This window comes from Pseudopodoces humilis, chromosome 5 (assembly GCF_049639895.1).
Source record: "Pseudopodoces humilis isolate 2021_Gansu_Grassland_sample_001 chromosome 5, ASM4963989v1, whole genome shotgun sequence".
Classification (NCBI taxonomy): Eukaryota; Metazoa; Chordata; class Aves; order Passeriformes; family Paridae; genus Pseudopodoces; species Pseudopodoces humilis.
This window is the reverse complement of record NC_142204.1, coordinates 38,821,400-38,841,791: the sequence shown is the minus strand read 5'-3', so window position 1 is coordinate 38,841,791 and position 20,392 is coordinate 38,821,400. Positions and strand designations below refer to the sequence as shown.

At 38.1% G+C, this 20,392-nt stretch overlaps 1 protein-coding gene across 1 annotated transcript in view; it reads left to right on the top strand.

Moving 5' to 3' along the window:
• MYRFL (myelin regulatory factor like) overlaps window positions 1-14,065 on the top strand; it is a 37,607-nt gene extending 23,542 nt beyond the window's left edge. Inside the window, exons 14-25 of the mRNA XM_014248886.2 lie at window positions 2,808-2,971; window positions 3,554-3,617; window positions 4,346-4,431; window positions 5,234-5,305; window positions 5,428-5,474; window positions 5,580-5,744; window positions 8,083-8,157; window positions 10,288-10,375; window positions 10,594-10,668; window positions 11,616-11,724; window positions 13,778-13,852; window positions 13,946-14,065. Coding sequence (XP_014104361.2) covers window positions 2,808-2,971; window positions 3,554-3,617; window positions 4,346-4,431; window positions 5,234-5,305; window positions 5,428-5,474; window positions 5,580-5,744; window positions 8,083-8,157; window positions 10,288-10,375; window positions 10,594-10,668; window positions 11,616-11,724; window positions 13,778-13,852; window positions 13,946-14,032 — 1,107 coding nt within the window. The 3' untranslated portion in view covers window positions 14,033-14,065. The remainder of the gene's footprint in view (window positions 1-2,807; window positions 2,972-3,553; window positions 3,618-4,345; window positions 4,432-5,233; window positions 5,306-5,427; window positions 5,475-5,579; window positions 5,745-8,082; window positions 8,158-10,287; window positions 10,376-10,593; window positions 10,669-11,615; window positions 11,725-13,777; window positions 13,853-13,945) is intronic.
• The last annotated feature ends 6,327 nt before the right edge of the window (window positions 14,066-20,392 follow it).

Genomic DNA, 20,392 nt, shown 5'->3' with positions numbered 1-20,392 from the left:
TTTTCCTGTAGAAATACAGGTGTCAGGGACTGTCAGTCACAGAGTCCAGTCACACGAGGCTGCACACAGCACTTGTCTCAAAGCAGCCCCTCTGCTGAGTGCTGGTTCACTGCATGCCAAAGACCACTTCCCAGCTTTTTCCCACTTGCAGCTGATAATGAAAAGAGGGAGGTTTTAGAGAAAGGTGACCTTATCTTGTCTGGGTGATGTCATGAACACAATTCTGCATTCATTATCATAATGCATTCTTTCATTATTCTATAGAAAACACAAGGTTACAGCACCAAACTTGGAGAAAATGTCTATAAAAATATTTTATTTCACTTGTCATCTTTTGATAGGCTATAAATAATTTAAATTCATAGGTTAAATCTTCTAGGTTGTATTCTATATAAAAGAAGTATGAATTAGATACCTCAAATAAAGCTATGGAAAGAGCACTTCTGGAGATACTGTTGAAAAGGTGACTTTTAGAAAATTTGCTGTATTTGGTCAGTGTTCCAGCCTGTAGCTGATTTCTAGATGCTAGTAGAAGTGCAGTAGTGGTAGGTGACTCCAGGTTAGTTTTGCCCTTTGGGCCTTCCTATTATATTGTATGACAGCTGTAGCATCATTTGCATTTCTGAATGCCTCCAAAATTTCTTTGGCATAGTTCAGTTTTTTGTCTGACAGAAGTTTAGGTTGGAGAATTGAGCTTTTTATTCCTATGTTTTCCTTGCTGAAATATCACACAAAATGCCATCTCTGACAGTGCCTCACAGCACTGCTGTTTGGGCCCATCATGTTCCCTTTCTTCTCTGTACCTTGGGTCCCTGGAGGGTGCTTGCCAGGATGTCTTCCAGGGACGTGACATAAAAATGGAGAATGCCTTCCTTCTACTCAACCCTGCAGGGTGTGATTCTGTTGTGTATGTGGCCCAAGCAGGAATGGGCTGTCACAGCAATGGCTTCTTTTGCTGCTTAGCGTTTTCTTGACTACTTGTCTAGACCTGGATCTGGGATTACTTCACAGGCACTTTGGTGTTTTAATATGGTCAGATAGATCTGTGCTTTGTCCTCTTTCTCCTAACGCTTGTGACAGAGCATACGAATGTCAATTCCATGACCTTTGGGGTGACAGGATCAGGAGAGATCTGTGTCTAACAGTTTAAGATGTACGTTGAATTCAGAGATTTGGAACATGTCTTGTTCAGTTGGAACATCTGATTTAAGTTTCTGGAGCTCCCAGCTCCAGAATAGCTCAGCAGCTTGAATAGTAAAAGGCCAGTAAATTTTTTCATTCAGTTTAGCAAGTGACGAGACCTTGAACTTTGTTACCTCATATTCCAAGTTTATTTCCAGATAAGTAGGGTGTTGGCTGGTGCTGTGCCTCTGTCAGTTTGGAGCTGTTGAATTAATTGATTGCATTACATGTTTGAACTTGGCTCTGATACTTTCTAGAGAAATGTCTCAGCTATGTGCAATTTGTTTGAGTTAGAATCTTCTTCTCAGTCACACTGTGTTCAGTACTTTGTCACTAGAGGGGCAGTAAAACTCTGATCAATTTTCTTCCCCTCAAATAGAGTATTCCTTCATTTTCTGAGAAGAGCAATTTTGTCAGCTAGTTGAAGCCACCTAGAAGCAATTCATGCTTGATTTTAAGACAATGGAAAGGGAAGCTGCTACATGTCATTCATGTGACAAGTGTCCATGTAAGTGATTTCACAGTTCTAGGTACAAGAGAGCATTTTGAAGTCACTTTTTATTTAAATGGGCTGTTGGTATTCTGGCAGTAGGGAAGCTTGTGACTTGCCACTGAAAATGTGCTCTGATTCTGATTACATTAAATGCTGTCTGGTTTTGTGGAATGCAGTTGCCTTTAAAAGAAGGGTATGCATGGCTTTTACATGATGATAGGGAAAACTGCTTTTACCTTACTTCTGGTAACTTGACTAGACTGGAACACTTAGCAACATTAACTGCAGTAATAGCTTCATCCAATGACATCAGTCTGTACATTAGTATGAGAAAGCCATTCTTTCAAACATAGCAAACAAAGTACTCTTCCACTGTGTTCCTGCAGTGGATCAGTAACTATTTTTCACTCAGAAATGGATAAAATACTGCCTGGATGGTTATACTGAGGGCTTTTCCAGCAGCAGACTGATACATAGATGATAAGCAGGGGTAGGAGAATAGGAGGCTTTTCCTTTGTAAAATATCCAGAAGGAGTAAATGGAGGGTATCTGAACTATTTTAGTTGCAGAGATGATCATATTATTAGAACCTACAAGAATCCTGTAAGAGACTGGAGAGGCTGAAGAGGAGAGCAAAATATTATATAATCACAGCTTGATATCTGGTTTGGTTTTTAATCTGTCTCACTTATCTCTGTGTGATTAACTTTATGTGTATGACATGGATAGAATCTCTGGTTTGTCTGAGCCTATCTAATGCCTCTAGGGAGACGGTTGGATGTACATTTTGCTAAGGGATTCTAAAATGTATGTTCAGCTGCAGCATTAAAAATCAGGTGGTAGAGACCTGTTGGAACAGTGTTAAGGTTTCAAAACAATATGAAGGTAAAATACAGTTTAAATTCTTGGTGCAAAAAGCCTTTTAGCGTCTTCAAATTTTTCTGCAAGTCCTCATTTTCAATTTACTGAAAATGAATGTCTAGCAAAAGGGTTTTATGGGCATACATGAGTGACATATATCTACAGTGAGATGACTTATGTTTATATAGGTGAATTCTGCACTTATTTCTGCTTGTTACATCTGCTTGATGAATATACTGTGTATATAATGTTGTCATTGTTTTCTTCTCAGGATCAGATCTTTATGGAGAATGTTGGTGCTGTAAAGCAGCTTTGTAAACTAACTAACAATCTTGAAGTCAGAATAGAAGAATTGGAACAGTGGAATAGGAAGCTGGCCAGGCTGAAACGGATGAACAGTTTAAAGTCAACAGTCAGTGAAGAGAGCAAAGTCAGGTACCTCTGGCTGGGATGTTCTCTAATAGTTGCCCCACAAATTGTTAAAGTGATCTCTGTGATAGAAGTGAAAATTGATTTTGCTTGACAATATTGACAAGCTACTTTCCAGTATTTAAGTTGTGCAAAAGACCCCAAATTTCTCATATTTTTTTTAGTCACTGACAAAATTAATGTTTGAAATGGCTGATAAATTACAGTGATTTTTGTAATTGCTTCTATGGCATAAAGTAAATGGTAGATTATGTTCTGTTACAGCTCTGGGACTTGGAAATTGCTTCTAAGGCAAATCTGCAGAGCTTCTTCTGCAAGAAAGAATCTTTATTGGTGCTTCACTGAAGTGATGAGCGTTTCCTGTTTCTAAGCAATTTCCCCAGGTTTTCTTCAAAATCAAATGTAGCATTTAAGAACATTCTCCTGAATGAGTTTACTGGAGACCTTTGTCCTTGAAATGAATCTGACACTTCTGCCTTTCCTTTTGTAAATGTTAAAATTGCTAAAGCAAGTGACATTAAAAATGTCTTTTCTTCATTAATTAGTTGCTGAAGCATTTGAATGTTAAAGAAATCTTGTCTCTTACAGCAGGTATAGTCAAGCTAATAGTCTCTTGCCATCAATAAAATCAGTCCCACAAAAATCCAGGAAGGTGAGTGAAATTAAATCCTTGTCTGAGTCTTTCACTGTGATTTGCTTTCACTTTCTCTGGCCTGTATTGTGGTTTAGGAAGTGGATACCCCTTTTCAAAGGGGATCATATGAGTGAGGAAATACATATATTGACCTTTTTCAAGACTGTCTCCCTAGGCTGCCAAGCCCTGTTCTTTAAGATGAACCAATGCTGATTTGCCTACCTTGCTTTTGCCAGTGCCAAAGAGCAAGAGAAAATAATAGGTCAAATGTACTTTGTACCATAATGACAGTCAAATTGCTCCATCATCTAAGATTATCTTACTTGTTTGGAAAGTGCCTTTCTTCTGTATTTATAGCCGTCCTGCTTTAACATGGTCTGTGCACATACTGAAAGCTGTTGAGCTTTTAGTTCTGGACACTTACTGAGTTCTTAATTTGATTTTGAAATACTTCAAAAGTATGAAAAAACAGCAGGAAGAAAGGACAAGGAACTGTTATTTTTATCTATCCTTTCTTCTTCTGTAATGTTGGTGCCCCCACGCTATCAACAATGCACAGTGCACTCACAGTCTTAGGGACCTTTCAATTACTGAAGTTTTAATGTGTAGATGTTGGCCCCTATATAAGGGTGACCATGAAAGAAACAAGGGTGAGGTAAAGTCAACCTAGTGTAGTATTTCTTAATCTACTAGTAGTTGCTTAGATATGTGACACTTGAACTAACCAAACTTTTTTTTTACCCTAGGTTTGTTTGTCGAAGACCAAAGACTCTTGCTCTGTGAAGATTTTCTGGGTGACTATAATAGCTTTGATTGCTATTATGGCACTATGGTAACAATTAACAACAATTTGACTTCTCCCTTCCCCTTTCTATTTATCTGAAAGAATATAGCACTTCTTCTTCTCCTTTTCCCTTCCTACTTGAAGAACCCAATGTATTAAAATGAACAATTAATATTCCTGGCAATATTGTAAAGTTGAAACCATTGTATAAAAGTAAGGTACTCTCGTGATGGACACACAGCTGATCTCTCTCCATGTCACAATATAGGGTGCACCTTAGTGCACTACAGCTGCAAAACTGGATTCTGCGTGTTTTATCCAATTGTTCTGTGTCTAAGTACAATTTCCAATGTACAGAGTGATTCTGTTGTGTGAAGTGAAGCTGAACTTGTTCCCGCTTGGTAGGCAATTATGTGACTGAAAGTTTAACTTGTGACATTGGATTTGTGGAAAGTATGCTCTGGACTTCTGAGATTGCCATTTTCTGTCTCCAAAAACCTGTGGCTTACAATCTCTTTGTGTCCTGAGTAGAATCACACCACCAGTTCAAAGTATTTAGGTTGGAAACTGGCTGTATTTTGTGTTGAATACAAGTATATGAGCACAATACTGTATATATATATATGTATATGTATATATATATCTATATATCTATCTATCTATCTATATATATATATATATCTGATCTTAACCCCATTAAATTCAACTGAAATTTTTCCCACTAAAGGGAAAGTGATCAGATTGTTAACACTTGCATGATTGCATTTCAACACAACACTGTCAAGGTATTATTCATATTGTGTTGCACAAAAGATGGATGTAAATATACAGAACAATTCTCTTTCTACAGTGCTTTGACAATATGGAGCCTGTATTTACTTAACATTCATGACAGCCGTTTTGAAAAACATCCATTTTACAGGCAAGTAGTTAAAGTACCATTAGTGAATTCAAATTGGTAGAACCAGTAATAGACTGTGGATCAATTTGTTTTGGTCCTCAACTCTAATGTCCGTTTCTTAATGAATTGTTTTTCTTCATCAGCAGTACCACAAGTTCTGTTCTAGTCTCTCCCACTACCACCACAGCAGGTACTGTGTCTCTGCTGATCTGCATACACATTATATGTGTATATAATATGGCTATTATAAAATGCCAGTACACAGCATTTGTAAGAATTTTTTTTTTTTCTTTAGCAGTGCAGAGGGAAAGCACAGTTTCTCAGAGCACACAGCCCATCAGCAGGATCCCTGAAGTGAATTTCTGTGACATTTTGCCTTGTGACAAGGTCTACTGTTGCCCAATTCATCAGCCAAAAGTCAAAGCTCTAAGTTACGAAAGAAACAATGTAAAGGAAAAACGTAAGTTGCAAATTTAATTATTTATAATCTGAGCACAGATTGTATGGAAAGTGTGGGGGAAGGGACAAGAATCTTTAAAGGTAGTTAGCTTTCTACAAAAGACCTTAGTCCAGAGGATTTAAAAAATCTTGATATAACTAATCATCACTACAGTCAATATGTTTTTGAAAAATCCGGCCTGGTTACCCTTAAGAATTTAGAGCCCTAAGATGTTTTGTCTGGTGTCACTTTTCTTCCTGGCCATTATTGGTAAATTATTTGATGTGGATTTGGAAAGTCACTAATCGCTTTAATTAACCTTTGGCTACAGTTGGATGGGAGTTGATTAGGGATAGTAGAGAATGAATTAACAGATGTAAAAAAACCCAAAAAACTGAATTGTGTCACAATGTGGTGGTACTGTATCTTTTCCATAGGCAGAGACAGAATACCAACTGCCTGAAAACATAAAGCTTACACTTAAATCTCTGATTTAAGAGTAATGTTTTACTTCAAGGGGGTTTGAGTAGTATTATTTGAAGACATAAAATAAAATATTTTAACTGGAATGAATTCTTTTCCTGATATTGTCTGCCAGATGTTGTATGTGTAGTGTATGAGAAGATGCATTGTTTACAAATTTTATAATATTTATAAGAAAGGATTAATGCATAAAGGTATGCATAAGTTGTGGGAATCTGTATTCCTCTTTGCCAGTCCTTAACACTTGCAGTGTCTGGAAGCAAGTATTAATGTTACTAAACCAGCATTCACACTCTTCCTATCTTGGCCTTGGGAACAATTCTCGCAGCACAATTGACAGAGTGAAGTAAAACAGGGATGGATGCAGTTCAGCCTCTGAAGTACAAATGTCTGCCAGGGCAGGCATTACGAATTGCTGTGACACTCTCAGCATGAACTGTTTCAGTGGGACTCACCCACTGGCCATTCTTGACTCTGCAGACAAGCTGTATGTGAGTGTTCCTTGTGATTCTTGTGATCAGTGCTGCAGTAAGCCCCGTGGCAGATAGAGCTCAGTAGAAGTCATACCTGAGTAATTTGTACTGCTCTGAAGCCTGAAAGAGTGTTGATTAATTAAGAAGACATGAATCTCATTTATAAAGGAAGGAATTGTAGATGGGTAAAAATGAAATGTGAAAACCTTCTATCCTCAGCTGGCTGCTTCTGATATTAGGTGGAAAAAGAAGATAAGAATAAACACAAAGCATTACCTTCTCTCGGTCTTATGCTCCAAATAGCATTAAGAGTGGATCCAAGAGTGAAAAATCAGCACAGTACACAAGCTACTGATAGATTTCAGTTCTGCACAAGTTTAATGAACCTGAATATAATGAATACCTAGATGGAGGGTAACAATGTCAATATGAAATCCAAACAGGAGAAAAACCAACAAGCTGTTTACTGTAGCTGTAGCCAAGATAAATGAAAAGTAAAATGTTTTCAGAACAAAAAGCTTAGAGTTAAATATGGGGAATTATCAAGATAAAAAGTGGATTAGAATCAGCTGGTTAGTCTGATTCATGGAGAGGTAGAACTGTTTAAAATTTCAGTTAAATTAAATACTAATTTAGGAGTTATTACAGACCTTTTTCTGTTCCACAATGTGATACCTGAATTCAGTGGGTGCAGACTACTACAGAGTGCATTCATTGTAGCTCCTAATCCTTTGCATCCCAGATTTATTCATGAAAAGGCCATGCAGAAACTTCAAGTAGAAACACAAGCATTCATAAGCAAGAGAAAATTTTTTAAACAAAGATTCAACATATCTTTATGTCATCTAGCTTAATGTGACTTTTTTTCCTCATACTTTCTTTTAACTGATTTCTCTAGAGGATTTAGGCTTTTGAAATTCCACTGATTTCTGTGGAACTGAGGAATGTGAATACCCTTCAGCATTTGGGCCTTTTCTTCTCCCTGCTTCCATGGCTTTAATGCTCATTGCATTTTCTCACTAATAAGAAAGATGTGGCTTTATGGTCAGGTTTGTGCTGAAGTGCCTGGCTGCATATTTACTTTCAGCTTGGCTCTCTGTTATAGAAATTGGTGATATTCTCTGTGTGTGATGAAATCTTTTCTATTAGGCTACGTTTTGGGAATGTTTTTGATATTCTGTAGATTTCAAACACTTGTTTCTTGTTACCTGCAAACTTATTTTAGCTGTGTATATCTTTTTCTGAATGGAGGTGCTTTGTATTTTAAAGCTATTTCTCATGGTTATGCATGTCTTTATTCAAGAGATAATTAACAAAATATCTTCTTGTTTTGTATTCATACTTCGCTGTTACAATTGTGCAAGGCTAATTTGGGCAATGTTTGTGCATTCATCCTTTCACAGGAAACAAAAGGGACATGTTACCCAAACGAGATCTAGTCAAAAAACCTGGTGGAAGACCTGATCTTGGAAATGACTGTAAGTACTATATTTAAATGGAAAAAAAACCACAAACGTTTACTTGTATAACTTTCAAGTTCTACTTTCAGGCTTGGAATTCTGCTTCTGGAATTTAGAGATGTTTCACTTATAATACATCACTATTGAGAATTAGCACGTGTGAGTCTAATTCCTGTGGACCACAAGAAACCTGTGATTCACTGTAATTTTCAGTTTATTCTTACATCTTCATTAGATTTTTATAGACATTCTCACTGCCCTCTCTAGAGAGTCTTTAGCCTTGGCTTCAGATACAATAAAATGACAAGTGGTATTTTCCTTGACAGGGGCTAAAATCTTGTGCTTAAGGATATGAGTGTGATATTTCTGTGCAGGAAACTCATGATACAGTGTGAAGGAAGTGTTTGGGGTTTACCTCATCTCACCTAAGGGATTAAAATGTCAGCTGCTCAAAGGGGCCATCTTTACCTTCAGATCCTGACACTTCAGAGGTGAAATGAAGTTCCTTGACACAGGAAGTTTTGCTTGATTTTGGGTTCCCCTTTTAGTGACTGTGCACTGCTGTCAGAGCCAGCCTGGGCTACAAATATTGATTTTTTTTATGTAAAAATGAGTATCTGCTGACTACATATGTTATAGCAGCATGCTCTGGCATTCATTCAGTATGAGCAGGATTATGCCTTGTTTTCAGTTTATGTGGATCCTCTGTTTTAAGGCTTGTTTTTTTTAAAAATAAATATTTGATTAAAGACTAGACAATATGTGGATGATAAAACATCTAGACTTAGACATCTAGACTGTGCACTTAAAGCAGGTGAGGAGTTTGCCTGGATCTGCCCCAGTGGGATGATCTGGAAAAAAAGATCATTCACTTCTGACTTTTTTTGCAAGGGTGCACACATCTCAGACGAGATCCTCTGAGGCATCACTATGTTACATGTTGTAATGAGTTGCTGTGTCATAGGGAAATGTTCTCCTGTGCTACTTCTCTGAGTGGAACAGTGGCTCAATTTCCTTCTGTCAGTTGTAGATATTTGTGTTCTGAAAATCAAGTATATGCTATCACACAGAGATTTTATACTCAGAGAACAGGTCACCCTATACTCACCAACTGCAGAGCAGGGATTGGTTGCTGTAGACCAGAGGAACAGAAACGCAAACCCAATGTGCACAGATGTGAGGGGCTTGGGCTTGCTGAACCAAGTCCTCCTTGTGCTTTCTGCACGATGTTGTAAGACCAGGTGAAGGGTCTGCAGGGGAAGCTGTATGAGGAGCAGCTGAGATCTCTTGGTTTGTTCAGCCTAGAGAAGAGGACACTGAGGGGAGACCTCCTGGTGGCCCACAGCTTCCTCATGAGGGGAAGTGAAGGGGCAGCACTGATCTCTTTGCTCTGGTGATCAATGACAGGACCCAAGGGAACAGCATGAAGTTGTGTCAGGGGAGGTTTAGGCTGGATATGAGGAAAAGATTCTGCATCCTGAGGTTGGTCAGGCACTGGAACAGGCTCCCCAGAGAAGTGGTCATGACACCAAGGCTGCCAGAGTTCAGGAAGGATTTGGACAGCGCTCTCAGACACATGGTACTGCCTAAGGGAAAAGTAATGTTATCATGGCTATAGTCATCATCTATCTGTAGATTACCAAACTCTTGCAAAAACAAAAGTTCTTGGAAGTTCAAGGCAACATTATAAGAAGAAATTTTAATTTTCATTTAAGTTGGGTAGTTTTCTTCCACAGAGAATTTGAAACAAGTTTTGTTGTATTCTGTATTATTCCTTTCAACAAAGAAAAGGTTTTTCAAGTTAGTGGTTACTTGAATGAGTATGGCTTCTAATATATTAAAATGAACATTGACACATTTGAGTTTTACTTGAGCTGCCATCAAAGTAGCCTTCAATGTCTGTGCAAAAGAAAATGGTGCAATGTTAGGTTCCTAGGATATTTGTCCTTGCAAACTGAACAAAGATCTTATCTCCAATGGCAGACTGAAGGTAATCAACCAGAGGCTTCTTTTAAATGAGTGCTGATTTAGACCTGCAGCAAGTCCTGTAGTGGCAATCAAGGCAGTAGACTAACTGCAGTTTTATTATGCTAGTATCTAAAATTTCTGAAATAATCAAGAATAAACCATTATTCTTAATATTCTTAGGGATTGATACAACAATCAATTCCATACAGATTTTGGAAACTCAGCAAAGCATTGACAATCGCTATTGTAGTAAAAATCTGCAGTGCAGGTAGGTGAATTGTTTTATTATGCTATGGTGGAATAAAGCACCATTTATGTGGCCTGGCTGCCTGACTGGCTTCTGCTCACAGTTGTTTCCTCTAGCATGCAGTAGTCTTTTATACCTTTTTATATTTTCTTCTGTTTAAATTTAAATGCAATTTCCATGTTTTGGTGAAGATACTGTCTATCTCAAAATGCCATGTGTATTAATGCAACCTTTTTCAGCTCTGGAAACTACAGCTATGTTATTCCTCTTAACAAATATATGCCCACGGATGTAGAAATCTCACTGGAAATGAAGTAAGTACAATTAAAATTAATATAAATACATACAAAAGACAGCCATGGTTCTTTATTTGATAATTCTTGGCTGATGTCTATTGTTACACAAATTTGTCCTATTCAGAGGAGTGGGAAAGAATTTTTGCACAACTAAATTGTTAATGTAGACCTTTTGGGTAGATTCTTTGCTGTTGCATGGGCCCAATACCATTCTCAGCTCAAGGAAAGTTTCACCCAATGTTGCAGGTACTGAAATCCAGAAGCCTTAAGCTTCTATCCTAAGAATCATTTGAGCAGACATGTATGTGTGTATTGGCAGGATTGTGGTCTCTGGCCTAGGGATCTGAGTTTTCTTTTGTTGTAGAGAAACATTGTTAGGAACATAACATGGGTGACTACAGAGAGTACCTTCTTTGGGCCTGTCGTGCCAAGCCCTGTAAAAGGGGGATTCTTGTGCAGAAACTACTGGTATTACATAAAATTGTGACTTACAGCAGGGAAAAGAAGCAGACTTATTCCTTTCAGCAAGTATTTTCTCCCCAAAAGCTCACCTCTACCACGTTCTTTTCTTTTGGAGTTTTATTCTGAGAAAGGCCAGCAATAACCAGAACAGCTGCCAAATGATCTGCTTGACAACAGTTTATGACTCCTGTCTCTGCAAAAAAGGACTCATCCAGTCTTTTGAGCTTCCGTGTTATCCCTGTAAACATCTGCCTTTTTCAGATAAGATGAAATATAACAGTACTCCTGAAGTGTCTGCTTGTTTTCTACAGCCACTGAAAATTTGTCTTTTAAATGTATGCCATTATAATCCAATAGTACAGCCCTCCCATGTAGGAATTAATACATCATATTCAGAGTTCCACTGAGTATGACTTTATTTTGAATATTGGTTTGTGGTTTGGGGGCAAATGATTTTATTTTTAATAAAGTCGTTTCTCCTTATTTTTCTCTGTTTCTTGAAGCACCACAGAACCATTAATTATATTTCTCTGCAAAGTTGCATTTGGAAATTATTGCCCTCATTATTCTTCAAGCCGAAACAGTAGAAAGGATTTCCAAGAAACTACACAGGTAAGACTTTTTTAGCAATACCCTGGCTTTTGGGAATTGTTTTTATAAAAATAATGGCTGCAAAATTCTGATCTTTCCTGAACTGCTAGAAATCCTGATGCTGGTACTTTGAGTCTGTCAATGGCTGGTCATGGCTGGCTTTGGCATGACCATAATGAGATGCAATCTTTTTGTTGGAGTCAGTTTTCTGCTGACTTTTATAAAAATCTATTCAGTGATTCTCTGCAAGGACAGTTTTGATTATGCTTCAGCCGAAGTCACTATTACAACTCAATATAACCCCAGAGATAAGAAATGGGAATAACTTATCACTCAGAGCTTTAGGAGAGTCCTCCAAACTCTCCTCTACTCTATGGTTTCCATTATTATCTTATGAGTAATGAATTCCAGTTTCAAAGTCTAGAATTTGCTGGAAACAATGGTTGTATTCTGCTTTATTTCTGTGTAAACAGGAGTTTACTAATAAATCCCTTTAGGGAAAATTCTTCATTTTAAAAGCAAAGTTGTATGTGTGTCATTCTCTGGATTGCCTCAATCAGGATAAAAGCTGGTAAAACACATTAGCTTTTCCCAATAAAAAAATATTTAGTGACCAAGTCTTGCAAATCTTTAAACACCTCCAGTAAACTGATGAAGGTTTTAAACTCTCTTAAAGTTTGCTGGACATACAGAACACCTTCAAGGCCCCCATTTGTCAATGATTGATTGGAAATGTTTGTTCTGGCTAAAACAGTAGGAAAGGCAGAAGCAATGATAATAGCATTTCTGAACACATTGTAGGAGAAACATCCCTGAATTTGGAAATAATTTCAGAGTCTTCTTCAGAATTCTGATCTATGTTCCCATACATAACATGGTGGGGGGTTGTTTTGTTTGTTTTTGGTTTTTTTTGTGCTTAGTCAAATTACAGCACTTGAGATACCTTCAGTCTTTAAGCTGACTTTTTATTCAACTTTTCAAATGTCTTTGCAAAAAGTTTCAGGCTTCTCTGTAACAGTGGCAAAGTCATCTGAAAGCCCAAATTTTCCAAGTTTTGACCTGTCTGTAATTTCAGCAGAATTGAAATTAAGTCAGACATAGAGAGTTTCACAATGTGGAATTGTCCTTGAAGCTTACTGACAAAACTGGTCAAATAGATTTCCTGTGTCAGCCTGAAATCCACATCAAAAGACTAAAGCTAACTAGCCTCCAGCAGCAGTGAGCTTTCAGATTTGATGTGACTCAGAATAGAAATGCTGCCTAGTTGAAGAGATTTCTTTCAAGAGGAATTTTCTAGGGATGTAAAGGTTTATTCCCTACCAAAAGGCAGAACAGCAATCATTTGGAGTCACCAGTCCCACCTAAGTTTTGTCATGTGAGCATATCATCTCCAGAAGAGAGGATGTGTTAGAAAGTGAAGTGAGGAGAGAAAGATGAAGGAGTTGAGATGCTAGAAAGTTACTGTGGATCATTAGGTAAAAGAGAGGTGAGGATTGAATTTTGTTTTATTTGTTGTAGCATAAACATTTCAGGTACAAAATATGTTGTTTCACTTTTGCGTGGTGGAACACTATAATAAAATATAACATGAAACCTTGCAGGTATCTGTTTTTGAAATACTAATTGAAAACACTACCCATACTTTTAGAATAGATGGAGGAAATTTTCTGTCTTCTGAGAACAGCTAAACTTGCTGTCCCATACTCAGCAGAGCTGCCATTTGCTAGTATTACAAATTAAAGCTCTCAGACCACCTGCCACATCAGGAACAATCCCTATTTATTGGGGGATTTGCTTAGAAAACGAGTGAGGGAATCCAGTTATTCAGAACCATCTGAGTGTCACTGGGAGTCAGATGCCTGCCGGTTCCCATGTGGAGCTGATCAGAGTAAACCCACATTTGCAGGGTTTAAAGTCAGCACTTGGTCTTTAAATACTTTGACTGTAGCTATCAAGGCTTGGTATCCTAATTACCTTGCACTGCATTTGTCAATTAAATATTTCCAGAGTCTATCCTTCTCTCCAGTTTCCCATGAAATGAGGTTATCTAACCTGTCTCTCATCTATCACCTAGGGACGCCAGCACATTTGGGCTCTCCCCGTGGCTAAGTTGTATGACAGCGCGTACTCGTTCCGCGTAGCTGTGCCGGTAAGGCTTTTCAAATGACAGCATGGCAAAAGACAGTTAGCATTTGAACTGAAAGAAGCTCCTATATGAATCTCCTTTATTTTTCTTTTGCAGGGTTTTGCTAGCTGCTCAACAGACCGTTACTTTGCTGGAATATTCTTTACTGATTACTACTTCTACTTTTATCGGCAGTGTAACTAAAATGTTGCCAAATATTCTGTTCTTTGAGGAAAAGATGAGGAAACACTTAATATGAAAAAGAGACTTGCAAATAACCCTGGATATTTTTTAAACCTCTTTCTGGGTTGTATGGGACTTTCTTGGTTTTTTTTCACTTTTGAATTAAAAAAAAAAGTAGAAAAATAAAGTGTTTGACAAAAAACATAGCTCTGCATTTCCAGAAACTGTTTCTAAAAAGACATGAGGTAATGGCGTATATGATGTTGTTATGGGTGGAGTGGGAGCCTCAAAGTTTATTAGAGAAACCTTCCTATTTTGAGTCACAAGGTGCAGAATGACCTCTGGCTTTCTAAACTCCTCAGAGAGGAGTCTAGGTGTGGTTGGATTTACCACAAGCCAAGGGGATAGCCCTCTACTTGGTCAACGGTTTAAGTCTAAGGAATTATACACATGTGACTCAACCTTTGTACAATTTCGTCATGCAGAATTAAGGATGGCAAGCCAAATATATGAAAATGAATGATTTATTATGATAAATGGTTAGATAAAAAGATCTTAATCAGAATTACTTACTACATGGTATAGAAGCTAACACAACTAGTATAGTATATGATAATGTACTATATCAAAGCAATGATATTAAAGATATCAAAAAAGAAACAATTATTGGGTAGAGATCAGTGTTACACACCCATACCAATGGTTGTGGGCAAACATCTTTAGTTCACCTTAAGAGGTGTCCCCACCCAAGGGAGGAATCTCCACACATGCTCCAAGAGGGAGTACACTAGAAATCCCTGCTATTTGAAAGTGGCATTTTATAGTATATATATATTTATATATAAAGTGGTACTTCTATGGTATAAAGTGGTTCACTGTCAGTCGTATGTATCCAGGTCAGCTGCATCAGCTCAGCATCTTTAGGTGAGGATACTTTACAGTATCTGCCGCACCTTTACCTCACTCTCAGGATGTTTAATTTTGGGGTTGAAGAGTCAGGTTTGGTTTTCCATAATTCAACACCAGAAAAGCAGCATGACACCTCCTCTCAGTTCACCAGTGATAGCTTTGCAAAATTTGCATTGCTCAAGTTTTTACTGCATGCCAGACAGAGCATCCTGCTACAGATATGTAAATAAGATGATGGTATGGGTCATTGTGAAGTTATATGATATTGTATGTATAGCAGACAAGAGCAAATGGGTAGAAGCACTGCTGAGCTGGGATACCCTTTAGTTTTCAGAAAATGGGAAGATGATTAAATGTTGTTTGCAATAAGGAGACCTGCTTCTGTACTACAGGCATATGCCTTCTTTTAGTATCTGCTGCCCTTTTTTAGATATAAATCCATCTATTTTTTTTTGCTAACAGAACCGAAACCAACCAAAATGCAAAAAGAAATGTAGCACTCTGCAAATTCCATCTAAAATAAGTGTAAATTAGGGAGCAACAGGTCAATTCAGTTGTTTGTGTGTTTTCCATTTCAGAAAGCAGCCCCATCATTGCCACCACCATGATGGGTGATTGATTTAGCTGCATGATTTAACAACGCTACTGCTATTTCAACGAGTTATATTTTAGCTACCTTTTTTTTCCCTCTGAAACTGTACACCAGGAATGAACTTTATACTCCTAAATTCAGGTTATATTTTTTCTTGGTGTTTGTGATTTGTGTTAGTATAATAAAAGAATAGAAATATCAAGAAGAAGAAGGTCTTGCCTTTATGGCTAAGTTGCATATGGATACATACCTGCATGGGAAAATTCTCTCTGTTTATATTTAGGAAATACATTTTTAAGGAAAAGCTATTCAAATGAAATTTTACATTAATTGCTCAGAAAGAAATCAGATATAATAATAAATTTAAGTGTAAATGGTGTTGTAGGTTATGTCTAGATAAATCCTTTTTTTGTGTAGAAAGGAGAAAGTAAATATAATAGAGAGACTGTAGGCCTTTAAAGATTTATGATGTGAAGGCTACATTTGAACAACTGTCCTCTGAATGCAATTATTTAGCAGTGAAAGGGAAACATTAGGAAGAAAAATGAATGTCTAAAAAAGACCTTGCCACTGTCTTTGTAAACCACTGTGCCTTAATTGTATATTTATTGCCTGACAATGTGATGGGAGAGTTTAATTTGTTTCTGTGCCTTGATTTGGCATTTCTTTTGTCATTATTTTGGGATTTCCTTTAAGGATCTCCTTCTCACTGATTTTTTTTTTTAGATGCGTGTGCTTAGTTGGGGTCAGTTTCAATGTTTGGCTTTTTTCCATTTGACTAATTTGTTTGACCTTATGTGTTTAAGGGTTTTTTTTGTCGTGTGGAGTTTTTTTTTCCTGGGAAGTATTTGTGGTACAAACCACTGTTCTGTAATATTCCAGAGACTACTGGTGTCGGAAATTTGGATACAAATTAATCAGAAATTTGTGCCTTTCATTTTATGTAGTCTGTACTTGAGGGTAGAGGAAACCAGTCACAGATGGTAACGCATGTGCATTTTGAACAAAAATTCTACCTTTTTCAGCCCACCTGGTTTTCACCACACTGTTCTGGATTGTAACACCCTTCCCAGTAGCACAGAGCACTGCAGCAGGAGAATAAACTCTGTTTCCCGTCATCAAAAGGCTTTATGTAATTAGAGTCTAGGGTGAGGTGCACATGGGATAGCAACTATTTTCTTTCTTAAAATGCTTGTGCTGATTTAATTACAGATCAGTTTTCCCATTTAACAATTTTCAACTGGTTCTCTAGTCCTGTCATATGTTTGAAGTAAGATACTGTTGAAGATTTCATCCAGGTTTAAGGTGACATGTGTCTGTATGAAGACTGTGTTCTAACGTGTCTGAGGTAACAAATATCAGTCTTGGCAAAAGCTAGGGAAGACCTAGCAGAAATTAAATATTGGTGTTAAAAGAACACTGGGTCATGTTTAGCTGCTTACTGAGGTAAACTGTGACACCAGAAACCAGCCCCATCAGAAACCCTGTGAGTGACTGACCTACATGACCAGATTTTGATCCATTTTGGACTGGAAATACTGAAGCTCTAGGAATGATTCTCACTCCCCTAACAGCCAAGCCTTCACTTTGCTATGACTGGGGAAGTGGAACTCATCTTGACAGCACTGGACTGGTGACATTCTTGGCCTCCTGCTGTCCTTCTCCCTTGTATGGCATTGAATTACAATTACCAGAGAAGAATACCACAGGGAAAACATGGCCAGCAACATTTTCCATCCTGTACAGCCAAAGGAAGTATGGAGTGACCTTTCCAAATGAAAAGGTTAGAAAAATTTTAATTTTAAGCATGTCCGTTGTTTTTTTTTTTTGGTTTTGTTTGTTTTTTTTTGTTTTGTTTTGTTTTTTTTTTTTTCCATTTCTGTGTCCTCAGTAATGAAGTTACAACATTTTTTTAGTAGTGGTCATTCTAAGTTGAAAGACTTTTTGTGAATACTGAATAATGAATTATTAACGGTTTACGTAAATTCCACTTGGAACAGGAAATTCTCTTTCCCTTATCTATTTTTACCACAGTGTGGTTGTAAGAGACCTTTAGACATCCATCACTGGAATATTTCTGCCTAATTTAAGAGGGAGCTGAGGAAAAGCAAACTGCCAGGCTGTGTGAAAGTCACAGCTAAAAGTTGCAGAAGGTAAATGAAGGGCTAGAATGGGGTGATCTTGTACCATCTGATCTGGGTTTCAAGCCATGCTGTGCATACCAAGAACATGATGTGGAAATTCATGTTTTTACTTGACTGTAACTCAAATTACTTTGCTGTGCTTTCACTAAGTTTGATCTAGCAGCATCAGCAGCATTTGAAATAAGAGCCAGTGATCACTTCAAAGTCCAGTGCACTAAGCCAAGAGGCTGTAAAGGCTGAAAATCTTGCATGGCCACTTTATGGAAACCAAGGATGAAGCAGAAGAGCAGAATGAGCATTTCTGAGGTGTGAGTCTGCAGCTGGAATTGCTGATAGCCCTTGACACAGCTCTAGACAGCTGTGAGCAGAAAGGAATTTTGGTCTCTTACTACAGCTCAGTTCAAGTGACTCTCTAGTTCAGAAGATGCTTGGTAGATAGTGAGGAGGCTGTCTGGTGGCATGATGTGAGCCTATCCTGAGAAGTTAGCAATCCTAAAACAGAGTTTGCAGTCCTGCATAGCACAGGTCTGAAGGGAGACCTGGGGGTGAGCTTTAGATGAAATCCTGATTATCTACATTTTTCTAGGATTTTTGCTAGCTTTATAAAGTCAGAAAAATACTTTCGTTAAGATTTTTCTATTGGGCTAAATTGTGTTCACAGTACAAGGAGCTCCTCAATCAGGAGTCACCGACTTCTTGAACTACAAATCTGTGGCATAGAACCTGAGCCAATCTGCAAAATGGAAACCTGATTTATATAATGTTTACTCTTTCAATTGATCTAAGTGCTACAGTGTCTTTTAAATAAGTCAGTTCATTTTAGGTACAGAAACTACTTTCAAAATAGACAGAAAAATAATCATAATTTTTTAATTGCAGTGCTGTAAGTCTTTTATTTGACATGTTGCTTTATATGAAGACATGACTTTTATATGTGATATTATAGTACACTTGGAAACATTGAACAACTGATGGAAACTCATGATGAAGAATTATTTACTGATCTTGCTTTCATCTTGGACTGGCTTTGATCTGAGCTTTTCTTATATTGATGGAGTATAACTGGCTGCTCCCTCACACAGGGATTTCTTACTTGCCTTTGGAAATATTAAATTGTTCCTATCTGTTTCTTTCTGTGGGCAAAAGTTTCGTATTTTTCAACTTCCTGGCTTCAGATTTTCTTGCATGTTGAAGAAACATAATTTGGCTGAGCCTCCATCAAATTTGATTGTAATTGGTCAACACCTTAAAATTATTAGTAAGCAGAACAGTGAAGCTGATCGTACCAGCTTGTGGTTTTGATGTTGGGTTAAAAGCCAGGATTTTAGTTCATTCCAGACAAAAGAATAGTGAGTAATGTCTCTCAGGTTTCTTAAAGGAGATGCTTCTTTTTGAAACAGGATATTTAGGAAGTTTTAGTTTGTAACTAAAATCTTTGGATAACATCTGTGACACAAGGAGGCTGGGATGCAGTCCCGCCCCTCTGTAGACCTGGGACCACTGATGAAGCCTTCATGCCTCCATTGCTCACTAATAAAACTTTGCTAATTGTGTTTTTACTTTGTGGAGGGGAAGAGGATTTGGAAGTGGGTCAGTGTTGTAAGGGTAAATGAAATAGACACACTGAGATGCTCAGATGTTTCAGGATTATATATGTCTGGGACTAATCAAACAGGTCCTGTTCTAGTAAAACAATGTGCTCAGCACTTTAGAAAAATCCGGCCCAGTGAGGAGTATACTAGGTCTAGATTTAGATTTTCAGCCTGAATGCTTTGATTCTGGCATGTTAACTCAATATCCTTCTCAAGCGACAGCAATATTTCTCCAGAAAAAGTATGGGGTTTTTTTTTCTGTACAGTGGGGATCGAGTAATTGGAAGAAACTCTTCTCACTGTTACACTTCCACACACCCTCACTTATGCATGCAGAGTATTTGTTGAATTCTTCTAGTATGGACAGAGTAATTTTAATAAACATCTGCAAACCATCACATAATACCTGAGTGGCAGTTGTTGGCTATGAGTCATGCATTTAGCTGAAAGAACTGTGCTTTGTAAGGAAAGGCCAAGGCATAAGTGTTTCCCAGTCCTGTATTTGTCCAGTGACTACCTCAGGGAGATTCAAGATGTGTAATGGCACTTTAGTTAGTCCTAGTGTGTCTTGTCCAGGTACAGTGCCGGTAAAAAAATTAAAATTCATGCACTCACAGCACTTTGGGCACTGCTTTCCTCAGAAGCACAGTTTCCTGTCCCCTCTTCAGCTTCACTGAACAGCATGTTTTCTGTCAAAACAGCACATGAACCAGCATTTTCAGTGCAAACCCTATATTCAAAATAACAGGTTTTGCACTGGCAATCCTGACCCAATTTTAACTCTGGTTGCTATGGTGTTCTGTGGGCTGGGTAGCTGGCGGGGCAGGACGATGTGGGGATGGCACACAAGCCTTTTGTTGCTCCTTGGCCAGGGTCCAGCCAGCTTATTTCCCCCCTTCTCCTCTACCCCACAGCAGCTGGCAGCAGCCTACATCTTCTGGTCAGGAGCTGGTCAGGCTGCAGTGTCTGATGCCTCTCTGAGTCTGTGTCCTGGAGGAGGCACCTTCTCCCAGGCACCCAAAGCTGTTCCTCTGCACACTAGAAGTCCCATCCTTCCCATCCTTTGGCTGCATGCCCCTCTATTGGACAAGCCTGCATCTTCCTGCTCCTGGGTGTAAAGCAGGCTTCCTCTCCTCATCCCTCA